Here is an 11,795-nt window from a genome sequence, read left to right on the forward strand (position 1 = left end):
AGACAAGGAGTCGTGAAAGAAACTGAGGGAGTCGAGATAGGGGGAGCGGAAGGATGAGCACAGTAAAGTCACTAGAGTGAATTTAGAGCACATGGCGAATAGGTAAAGAAGGTCAGAGGTTAGCAGAAGTGGATGCAGAAATAAAAAGGAGTTAAGAGGCAGAAAAAGAGACTAGGAACGAAAGAGGAATAGGAAGAGGATAGGAAGGAAAGAGAGGAAAGGAGGCAAAGGCGGAAGAGACGGTGGGAGCAAAGAAAGGAAGGGCGAGAAGTAAGAAGGTTAGAAAAGGAAACGGAGAGAAGGAAAGTAAACGGAAACATGGAAAAGTGGATGAAGGAGTTAGTGGCAGAAGTAAGGGAAATAAGAAGAGAGTTGAAACTATGGAGAGAAGAGAGAGAGAGGGGAAGCAGAGATAAGAAGGAGGAAACAATGGAGTCGCAAGAAGAGGAGTATGAAGAGGAAGGCGAAGAGGGGAAAGAAGAGGCGAAGGATCAGGGAAGAGGAGAGAAGAGGGGAATAGAGGGAACAGAGGAAGGCGGAGAGGAAAATGAAGAAGGGAGAGAGGAAATAAAGGAGACAGGCAGAGAAAAGATAAGAGATTGTAACGATGCACTCCCCACATCGTTACTAGACCGTACCCGGCCGCCCGGGCAAATGCGGAGGCGCTGAGCGCCCATTTTTAAATAATATCAGAAACGCGTAAACATCTAACCGCCGTTAGGCGCGCGAAAACATCGAGAACCGACGACGCGCTCGGGTAATCGATCGACCGCTACCGAAAATACCCGAGTCGCGCGGGCCGTTTCAACGATAAACCAGATTAGAACAATAGGCGAATTACGCAGACGCGCGCGCCGAAAACCGGTATAAATAGAGCGCGTTTCTGAACATCGGGACCAGATCTTCCGCACCGCCAGAGTCTGTAAGACGCCTGGAAACCGCCTAGATCCTAAACCGCTCAGAGAGAGAGAAAACGGGGTTGGGTGTACTCAGCCTCCGCCGAGAGTTTGCGGCATCTCCGAGAGCGATCCGTCCGAAACCTTTAAAGAGAGGCAAACGGGAACGGGCGTCCTCGTCCCCGTCGAGAGTTCTCGACACCTCGAATAAATCCGACCACCTGCGTGCAACGGCGCTCATCTAGTGGTGGGGAGTTCCCTGCCACCGACGGGTGTTCTCGTCAGCCGTTGCACTTCTGCATTTCCACGGGGAAAGACCACGCTCCCGACGTAATACAGAACGCGTTATACGCGTTTAGCGAAGACATCCGCGACCGCCATTACGACATCCGGACTCGCCATTGATACGGCGCGCTAAGTCCCGCGCCGGGGGATGATCCACATCCCTACCGCGACACCCATCGATAGCCGCCATCAATAAGTACGCGGCGAAGAACCGCCCACCGGGCCGACCGAAATTACCGCCCGATAACGGCTTCTGCCGAAAACCGCTGTCCGCGATCCGTAATCGATATTCTATCAATCCGCCGAAATCGCGCACCGCGCAACGCATCCGCGCGTTGCATTGAATGCACCGCACCCGATACGACCGCACCACGATCCGTTCAGCATTGTACACGCATTTATATAATATCTAAATTCCAACGATTATAAGCATTTGTATCTCGCACACCGCCGTACCGCCGTACGGGCGACCGATACACACACACACACCACGATACATTCGATACCCTGCGCTCAACGAATCATTGTTATACATTTGCGCACTCACTCACTCGTCACTCGTCTCGCACGCACAATAATATATTCGCACATCTATACACGCTCACACACATAAAACACACACGCTGTACATATACACCACAACACGCAATAAATTATATTTTACCTAACATCACTTTCGTTCGTCTCTCGATACCCTTTCACGAGCCCCGGATCCCGACCGAGTTATCCGTCACCGCCTCGCGAAAGCGGTTTATTACAAGATGGAAAGGAGAGACAGGAGAAGAATGGAAGAGAAATAAGGGAAGAGACAGGATGTAGGATGAGGAAAAGGGAGGAAATGAAAGCCTGGTGGGACACGGAGGAAGATAGTGAGTCAGACAGAGAGGAGACAAAGAAGGAGGAGAGAAACATGGACGAGGGAAAAGAGGAGGGGGAAGGGAAGAGGATGAGAGACAGGGAGGAGTGGAAGAGAGTAATAAGAGCAGAAAGTAAGATAAGAGAGGAAGCGGGCGGAAGAGAAGAAAAGGAGATAGTAGAAAAGGTGGAAGGGAGTAAGGTAAAAAATGAAAGGAGGAAGGAGGAGACGAGGATCGGGGGAGGAGAAAAGGATATAGAAGAGGAGAGAAGAGAAGAAAGGGAGACAAGGAGAGGATCTGGAATGGAAGAGGATGGAGAGAGGAGAGGAAGAGCCGGAGGGATCAACAGGAGCGTGGAGAAGGAGAAGCAGGAAGGCAGAGAGAGACGAGAGAGTGAAGAGCGAGAGAGAAGAAGGAGAAGGAAAAGAAGTATGGTAGGGAGAGGAGTGAAAGGGGAAGAACCGGAGGAGAGAAGGAGGGAAGTAGAGGGAATGATAGAGGAGGTATTAGGAAGGAGGGCAAAGATAAGGGGTGTGGAGGAGAAAGTGGGAGAAGGAGGGTGGTTTTAATAGTAGAAATGGGGGATGAAGGGGAAAGAGAGACACTGTTAGGGAAGGAATATCAGATTAGGAGAGTGTGGGGAGTGGGGGTGGATGAGGACTTGATGGAAGAGAGGAAACTGAGGTGGAAACTGTTGGAGAAGGCAAAGGAGGAAAGGAGGAAGGAAAGAAGTGCGGTGGTGAGCAACAGGAGGATCTGGGTAGATGGGAAGGAATGGAAGTGGGATGAGGAGAGGAAGGTATGGTGGGAGAAAAGAGGAGAGTAAATTAAAACAGGTTAGGTAGAAGAAAAGAGTTAGGATATATGCGTAGATTTAAGATTAGCGGTAAGAGTGGAGAGAGAGGGGAAGGTATGGACTGTAGAAAACTATGTATGTCCGGTTGGAACGAAGGAAGTGAGCTGAAAGAAGAAATGGGCGAGAGAGAAAGAGAGAGAGATAGGGGAAGGAGAAGATAGGTTAAGAGAGAGGTGTAAGGGGAATTGTGAGAGGAGGAAAGGAGTGAAGAGTGGAGAATTTGTAAAGGATATAAGAGAGTGTGTAAGAAGGAGGATTGTAAAGACTTTGTAACCCCAAGGGGAACAAATAAAGACCATATATATATATATATATATATATATATATATATATATATATCTCCCGGAGAACTTACAAAGTCTTTACAATCCTCCTTCTTACACACTCTCTTATATCCTTTACAAATTCTCCACTCTTCACTCCTTTCCTCCTCTCACAATTCCCCTTACACCTCTCTCTTAACCTATCTTCTCCTTCCCCTATCTCTCTCTCTTTCTCTCTCGCCCATTTCTTCTTTCAGCTCACTTCCTTCGTTCCAACCGGACATACATAGTTTTCTACAGTCCATACCTTCCCCTCTCTCTCCACTCTTACCGCTAATCTTAAATCTACGCATATATCCTAACTCTTTTCTTCTACCTAACCTATATATATATATATATATCCCAGGTAGCACGGTGATTTATTGATATCGTAGGATGCCTAACCTAACCAAGTTTCCTCAACATCCTCCGATGCCAATATATTAATTAAATGTTGCGTCTATGAGTGGGAAATTACAACTATATGTTACATGTAATATACATGTTAGTTACATATGTTATATAACAGTTATATAACTATGTTTGGTCGATAATTTGTATTTATGTTAGTACTTATTTTTTATTTATTTGTTAATACTTATTTCATAATTTTACTTTTGACTGTTTAATAATTTTATTTACAGAACAAAAACATCATTTGTTCAGAATCAATCACAAGGTTCATTACTTGAGACAAGTACAACAAATACTTTTTCACCGTTAAAAAAATCCAAGCATTTTTCCAATTTAATTATTTCTTCACCGTCATATGATCATAGTTATAGTGGACAATCAGTAGAAGGTATACATTAAGGAAAAAGAAGAATTATTTTTAATATCAATGTTGATAAATATAATATATAAATATTTTCAGAGAACAGATTATTGAATATTGAAAATGAAGAACCTGTTATAACTGATAGCGAGACTTTAAATTGGCCTGCTAGTACACTTTCTAGCTGTAGTAGTACTAGCAGCATTCAATTTTCGGAGCCAAATACGAGTTCCAATTTGACAAATTTTAAAAATCCACTTACATCGAAATCTTTTTAAAAAATAACACCGGAAATGGATGGATTTGCAAAACGTCGGAGGAGCAAAGACGATCAAATTGATCACGATTTGTTAGCGGCAAGTAAGGAAATATCTGCGGCTATGAAGGCAGTATCATCTCATATGTATAATAAAAAAGATACTAAAGATGGTTACATGTTCGCCATAAAAGAAAGATTGAAGTATGTTCCTTCTAGAAATAAAACATAATGCCGTATAGAAGTTCTTCCAATCATTCAAAAGTACGAGGAAAGATAATAATTAGAATAAGTAGCCTTTAATATATGTAACTGCCGTATTTTTTATCATACGTTTTAAAAGGAAGCAACAACTTCAATTTTTTTAGCAACATGTTCAAATTTTTATTATGTTGTATTTTTATGTTTATTATATTTCTTACGTTATATTTTGTTTTTTTATTTTAATATTTTATTTTTTTTAAAACTTTGTGTTAATATTTTTTATCAGAGTATTTTTATAATATCATAAACTTAATTTGTAACAAAAAATAATATCTCAAGTATTATTTATTATTTTTAATGTTTTCTACTATTAATTGTGATACTTTATAAGCTAGATAATTAGAAACTGTGCTTATATGTGATATTATATATATGTAATAATAAAGCATTTTAATATCTTGAATTTAGTTTAAATTTAGTTTTACACAAAGAAATATTTTGATTTTTATATGCTATTCTTTATATTTTCTAAGAAAGATATATGCAAGACTGCATACAATTTTAAAAATATTATCCAAAATTTATTTTATACTTTATATTTTATTTTATATTTTAAGTTTCAATCAAATAGTACAAATATTACTTGTGATATGTATACCACTTAAAAAATATATATTTTGCAAACAATATTGTTATTACTTTATTAAATATTTTTGTAAATATTGATGACATTAAAAATAGGATGATTTTGTAATTATAAAAGTTACAAAGTTTTGTGTATACAATTAATATTATTATTAATAAAAGAATTACAAAAACTTTAAATGCAATTTTCATTATTTTTACAAGATTGGTATTTAACGTCGTAAATAAAGAAAATTGTATTTAAAAAACTAGATTTATTATAAATAAAAAATTGAATCTCCTTATATTATATACATTCCCTATATTATATTATATACATCATATATATAATTTATATATATCATAATTTATTATATATATTGCCACTGATATGGAATGCTCCCTTCCTCTGAAACAAAATATCGAGCGAGAGTTTCGCGTTGTCTCATAGCAACAGCCGTACCAATGTTGGCACCAACTCGTCCTATCAGGATTCATAAAACCATTTTCTTCTATTTCATTTCATCAACTTTCTGATATTATCTCACCATCAGCTATTTCTCGATCTATCATTCTTTCATGGAAATAAGAATTATTTTGTAAATTGGTACTCATAATATAATTATGCAAACAAGTTATAGCTTGCACAATTTTCTCTGCAGTATTTAATTTCAGAGCTAAAAGTTTTTGTAATATTCGCCATCGTGCCACAAGAATACCAAAAGCATTTTCGACAACTCGGCGTGCTCTTGATAATCGATAATTAAATACTTTTTGCTCATTACTTTGTAAATTTCTTTTTGCATATGGACACATTATATATGTTTTGAGTGGGAAACCTTCGTCCCCAACAATAGAAAACGACAATGGATAATTTGTATTAGGTAAGCAACGGGCTTCTGGCACAGATTTGTGTTGTTTTCAAATGCTTGCTTCATTGCAGTATTTGACCAGATTCCGGTATCATTCAGGGAACCTATAATATAAACATGTATATATTTTTCACAACTCTTTTTTCTTTAAAACATATTTTACTTGTGATGATTATGTGATTTAAATTTACCATAATCTCCAATGTCAACCCAAATAAAATGATAATAAGCATCCACAATAGCCATTAATACAAGGCTAAAATAACCCTTATAGTTGTGAAAAGCGCTATGTGAATTTGGTGGAGCTTGTATTCGACAATGTTTTCCATCAATTGCCCCAATACAATTTGGAAAATCCCACATATTATTGAATTCATCTGCGATTTTTAGCCATTCATTCTCTTCTTGTGGACATCGGAGATATGTAGGTTGCAACACTTCCCATATAGCATTACATACCTCAGGAATAATACTATACAGAGTTGATCTTCCAATCCGAAAAAATAAAGAAGTAGTAGTAACGCTATCTCCATGAGCAAGAAAGTTGAAAATAAATTTGAATTTGTGATAAAATTTCATATTTTTTAAGAAATAAAATATAAGTAAACTATATTAATAATATTTGCAATAGAATGTAATCAATAAACTAACCTCAATGTCACTGCGATACGTATCTCTGTTGGTAAAGGCTCTCTTCGACTTCTTTTTCGTAATTTTGTTTTTAGAAGATCATGCAAATTATCGAATTGTTGAACTGACATTCTTACAAGTTTAAAGAATGCTTCATGATCACTCACTCGAAAAAACATGTTGTCTCATATTTATAGAAATATGTGGTTTTACCCACCACCTTCTTGTTAGTTTACGTCTTTTTCTTAAACGTAATCTAATTTTTGTAATTTGCGTCCAAACTGATAACAAATTTAAATAAATGCCTAACATTTCAGTTTCCATTGTTATATAACCTTAAATACTTGTTCCGACTTGCGACTCAATTGTAGAATGGCATGTCGTAATTACATTCGACATACAACATACGACTAGCGACTAGCGACATACGACGTATTGTCGAGGCTTAAGCGTCGCGCCGATGCTCTCTCTTATCGCGGAAGGATACGCTGTCGCGATAAAAAGGGAAGATGGGATTCATTCATATAATATGTATATAAAAAATAAATTAATTTTTTAAAAATATATATAATATAAAAATATATATGTTCGAGAAGGCGCGAAAACGTGAGCTGGTTTCCGTCAAAAATAACTCGAGGTTTTCTTTCAATTATAATTTAATTGAAACCAATAAGCATTCACACAATTTATAAAGGATTTAACAAATCGTTATTAACAAAAAATTCCGAAACAATATCCAAATCGAAGTCCGTTATTACAATGCCGTTAATTTCCAGATGACTGTTAATGATTGCGAAAGCTGCGAGTGATATCTATTGCGTACGAGCGACTGCGAGCAGGCCAGGTGCCCAGCGCCTTTTTATCAGTTCCGACTTTTTAGAAAGTTTCTTCACATTCAAAGCGCTTTCTCACTTCCGGAGTGCGCGGATAGGAACCTTCCCGAAAATCGGAGGTTGATCCCGCGAATCACCGCACGCCAAGTTTTAATCGCAGGTGCAGGGGCGCCGATAATTGGGCGCCGCTGCTCTTGAGTGCCGAAGTGTAACACGCGCCCTTTGCGCATAATGCTGCACGTGTGTTGATTGCGTCATTAAGGGGATCCCAAAGGGTCTGTTTTACCGACAAAAACTTTATTTTGCAAAATCTTTTTGTTGATATTCTTATTATATAAAATTAAATCTCTGTATTTCACATTTTATAAGAGTGTTACAAAGCAATAAATATTGGTAAGATCAGTAGTCGCACAACTTAGTGTCGGCGTCTCTTACCGCATACACTCGGGTTCGAATCCCGAGTAAGGCATGAATCGCCGCTATCGCATGGCGCGTCGCGCCATGTTACAAACGGCGATATAATCGCATGAGGTACACTTCCGAACATACTGCCCGCCTCGTCTAGTGAAACGGACGATATGTTAGCATTTAGGAACGCGCGCCGCGACTATCGCGCCGCAACAAGTTGTCATGTGCACCATGATCGGAATTTTTTCGCGCCGCGAACCGCGCGCTTTTACGCCTGTGGATTTATGAATGGGCTGTGATAGTACGTAGTAGTTAATGAGATGTGGTTAATGTAGCGAGATAGCAAATGAGTGATGACACGATTACTCTCTTGTCATTTCTCGCAGAACGGTCTCGCTATCGGTCGCGTGAATTCCGACGTGGCCGTGCGGACGGTGACCACGCGGACAAGTCCGTCGGTGCCCGAGTGGACGGCATGCGCACGTTATGCGTGCGAGTGGCCACTTTGACGGCGGCGTGGTCTGGTGTAGCAGCAGGCACAGCTGTCCAGGTAGGTAGGACGATGCCGATTTTCTCCGCTTTGGCCGAGTGACTAATCCCTGGAGATACTTCTTCGTCCATCGTACCCAGAAGTAGTCTATCATCTGTTGCCGGAGTTCCCAGGGTGACAGGCATGTAGCTGGAACATCCTGCAGTGAGGGCTCCGGAAGAACGGTAAGGGGAGCGCCTATGAGCAGATAACTTGGAATTAATGCCGACAAGTCCTCGGGATCGTCTGTCAGCGTTAGAGGCCTTGAATTAAGGCACGCCTCAATCTGTGAAAAGCAACGTGGCCATCTCCTCATAGGTGAGTGTGTTTCCCAGTATTCTCAGCATGTGATGTTTTGTGGCCTTAACCGCTGCTTCCCACAGGCCCCCGAAGTGCGGAATTGCAGGAGGGGTTAAACCTCCACTGCACCCTACTGTTGGCCATTTCCGCTGCGATGAACTAGCCCTCCTTGCTGCTTGCTGCGAACAGTCTGCGTCTTTGTCTGCACCCACGAAGTTGGAGCCGCAGTCGCTGAAGAGCTCCGAGCACAGGCCCCTGCGGGACACGAACCGTCTGAAGGCCGCTATGAACGCCTCTGCCGAATAGTTCGAGGCCACATCCAAGTGCACCGCCTTCGTGCTCAGACACACGAAAATCGCCAAGAAGGTCTTGGTTGCCCTGTGGCCTCGTCCTGGCGATGTCCTGAGGTAAACTGGGCCGGCGTAGTCCACTCCTGCAAACTGGAATGGCCTCGCAGGAGTGACTCGCGTCCGAGAAAGGTCTGCCATGAACTGTTCGGAGGATGCCGCCCACTATCGCACACATTTCACGCAGCGGTGAATGCACTGCTTGGTCAAGCTTCTTTCACGTGGGATCCAGAATCGCTGCCGTACCAGTGCCATGGTCAGCTGCACTCCTCCATAAAGTGACTGCTTGTGGCAGGACTCCACGATCATCCTGGAGAGGTTTGACATTGGCAGCAGAATGACAGAATGTCTTTCGTCTCTGCGGTGTACATCTGTGCCAGCGTAAGTGCTGGTAATCTGTCCACTAGATCCACCACGTGGTGACGGTGGAAGATCGTATTATTAATTGGGAGCAGAAGAGGGGGCTGCTTAGGCGTAGTGGTTTAGGATGGACTACTCGAGGAGGCTTCCATTCATACTGGTGACGAGTCAAGACTCATCGCTAAGCGGCTATGGGGGCCAATTTTCAATCGTTTAATATGATTAGACCGCTCTGGAGACGTGCTGGGGATTTCGTCTCTCCGTGACAATCGGCACTGCATCCATTGAGCGAGATTCCAACATCGCTCTGGAGTCGTATGTACTGTTAAAGTGGCGTAAGGTGTGAGGTCTGAATAGCGTTGCGGATATTCGAGATCGACTTCGAGGATGTAACCTGTAGGCGAATCGAGCGCGATCGATGATGTATCAAACAAAATCGGAAACGTCGTCGACCCATTGAAAATCTGCATAGGGCAAAGGCTGACACATTGTCCATCCGTACAAATTATTTACATCAAAGTACATTAGATACGATGAAGGTTTCGATCGTACGACTGCATGTACTTGTTATTAGCATGTGCATATCTGTTGGAACATTGACTCAAACCACTACGTATTTCACGTTCAATTAACATAATCATGTCGATATCTGTAAGCAATTCGAATGTCATATTCGTATGCTTCAACATGGCGTCTCATGTGTATCCGGGAAGAGTATAGTAATACGCGGGGTCGAGCCCATAACTTTAAATACAACTTTCGCGAAAATTCCGAACGTTAAAGAACAATATGTGGAAAATATTTACGCTTAATGGAAATTACAAGTGGATCGACGCATTGTCCCGGCTCGTTGGAGAGTACAAGCGCGAAAACATTGCACTATCGGTATGAGACCTATCGATATTACCCCCGCGATCGCCGATAAACTTTTAAATACGGTATACAGCAACGTAAAGATTGCGGCACCGGCAAAATTCACAGTAGGCGATCCGGTACGCGTGAGTAAATTCAAGACCATCTTTGACAAAAGTTACACGCCAAATTGGACGACCGAAGTATTTAAGATCGTTAAAGTGCAGAAAACTAATCCCGCGACCTACGTACTCGAAGATTCGCGCGGAAATCCCGTCGCCGGTAAATTTAACGAATACGAGTTACATCGCGTTGCTAATTCCGACGTACATCTCGTGTAATTTACATTAAATATACACATAGTTTTTATTTATAATAAATATACATGATTTTTATTTACAATGGTATTTTGTAATGTCCGATTCGCGCGGTGGTAAACACATATCTTCCAACCTGTCGACGCAGTCAATATATTCGTACGGAAAGACGCCTTTCTGTATTAATAAATTGAAATTGTCATTCGGTAAGTTTTGAAATACAGATTTTAAAATTTTGAGTTTATCTTTATTCAAGAATGATGCTAATTTATCGAGACTGGCTGTAAGAAATTTATACGAATCAATAAAACGCAATTTAATATGATTTTTTTATTTCTGTTCTGCAAGTTTAACATTTTTCGTAAATGATATATATTTTTCCTTTGTTATCAGAAGTAATTCGATTCCCTCTTCGAACGCTGTAGCTATTTCTTTGATAATGAAATGCGCGTCGTAACCGGATAAATTATAAAAAAACTATTAAAATGAAAAAGAATCTTTATAATTTAAATTGCAATTTGAATGCACGGGACCTCTGTACCGCCCGGTCAGATGGCAATGATCGCGTACGCGTGTATCATCTTGGACGAATGGTTTTGCATATATGACAATGCGTCGCGCTATGAATTTTTTCCCATTCATCAGGTGTTAAATATACCAATGGGACATTAGCTGATAAAATTATTTTTACACGTTGCGCTAAATTTTTTAGTTCTTCGACGAACCATGACATGCAATCGGTACTGCGACGAGAATGATACGCGGATAACGAATCGTCGTACGAACAATGTGCATAATAAGCAATACTAAACACTTTATGATGTTGGAAATTTCTTTCTTCCTACGTCTTCTTCAAAACGCACTCGAAGTCGGCGTACACAACGGATGGAAGCCGCTCTTTCCGATTATAGTTGTTGAACGTAAGCCATTTGTCCTTATCGCTCGATAATCGAATAGCGCACTCGTTCATTTCTCGACAGTCAACCGTATGTGACTAACTTGTCATTCGAACAAAAGTGGTGCAAACATCTGTAAAAGAAATAATTTTTTAATTTTTGTTCAAACATTTCAACAATGCAATTTATTAAATATATGCGTACCGATAGCAAATATGTTTCTTGTGCTCTTTTTTGCTCAATTGCGAGCTCACGAGCCTGGATAGATTCTTGATCCACGCGAAATGTCCAATGTTGTTGTCTTCCACGTACAGCAAGTTGACGTGTTTATCTCTCTTTAGCTCGCTCAGACATATCGGGACAATATTCTCTTTCTCGATACTATATACATTTATA

At 40.7% G+C, this 11,795-nt stretch overlaps 2 protein-coding genes and 2 pseudogenes across 2 annotated transcripts; 2 read left to right on the forward strand and 2 right to left on the reverse strand.

Annotated features, from left to right (window-relative positions):
• Positions 1-4,459, forward strand: part of LOC115242991 — a 5,938-nt pseudogene extending 1,479 nt beyond the window's left edge.
• Positions 4,460-5,367: 908 nt separating this feature from the next.
• On the reverse strand, positions 5,368-6,965 carry LOC115242994 (annotated as a pseudogene).
• A 1,643-nt stretch (positions 6,966-8,608) lies between these two features.
• Positions 8,609-9,283, reverse strand: LOC115242992. Its single transcript, XM_029819635.1, has 2 exons — positions 9,221-9,283; positions 8,609-9,139 (listed from the first exon to the last, which is right to left on the reverse strand). The coding sequence occupies exons 1-2, from the start codon at positions 9,281-9,283 to the stop codon at positions 8,609-8,611; spliced, it is 594 nt and encodes a 197-aa protein (XP_029675495.1).
• A 938-nt stretch (positions 9,284-10,221) lies between these two features.
• LOC115242993 lies at positions 10,222-10,527 on the forward strand. The gene has a single exon (XM_029819636.1). It carries the CDS (start codon positions 10,222-10,224, stop codon positions 10,525-10,527), a length of 306 nt encoding a protein of 101 aa, XP_029675496.1.
• Positions 10,528-11,795: the final 1,268 nt, after the last annotated feature.

Source organism: Formica exsecta, unplaced genomic scaffold (assembly GCF_003651465.1).
Source record: "Formica exsecta isolate Colony F162 unplaced genomic scaffold, ASM365146v1 scaffold666, whole genome shotgun sequence".
Lineage (NCBI taxonomy): Eukaryota > Metazoa > Arthropoda > Insecta > Hymenoptera > Formicidae > Formica > Formica exsecta.

Coding starts and splice junctions, on each gene's coding strand:
- LOC115242992 (XM_029819635.1), bottom strand. CDS start 9,283: ATGATCGTGGAGTCCTGCCACAAGCAGTCACTTTATGGAGGAGTGCAG. Junction 9,140..9,220: donor TGCAGCTGACCATGGCACTG/GTACGGCAGCGA, acceptor TGTGTGCGATAG/TGGGCGGCATCCTCCGAACA.
- LOC115242993 (XM_029819636.1), top strand. CDS start 10,222: ATGAGACCTATCGATATTACCCCCGCGATCGCCGATAAACTTTTAAAT.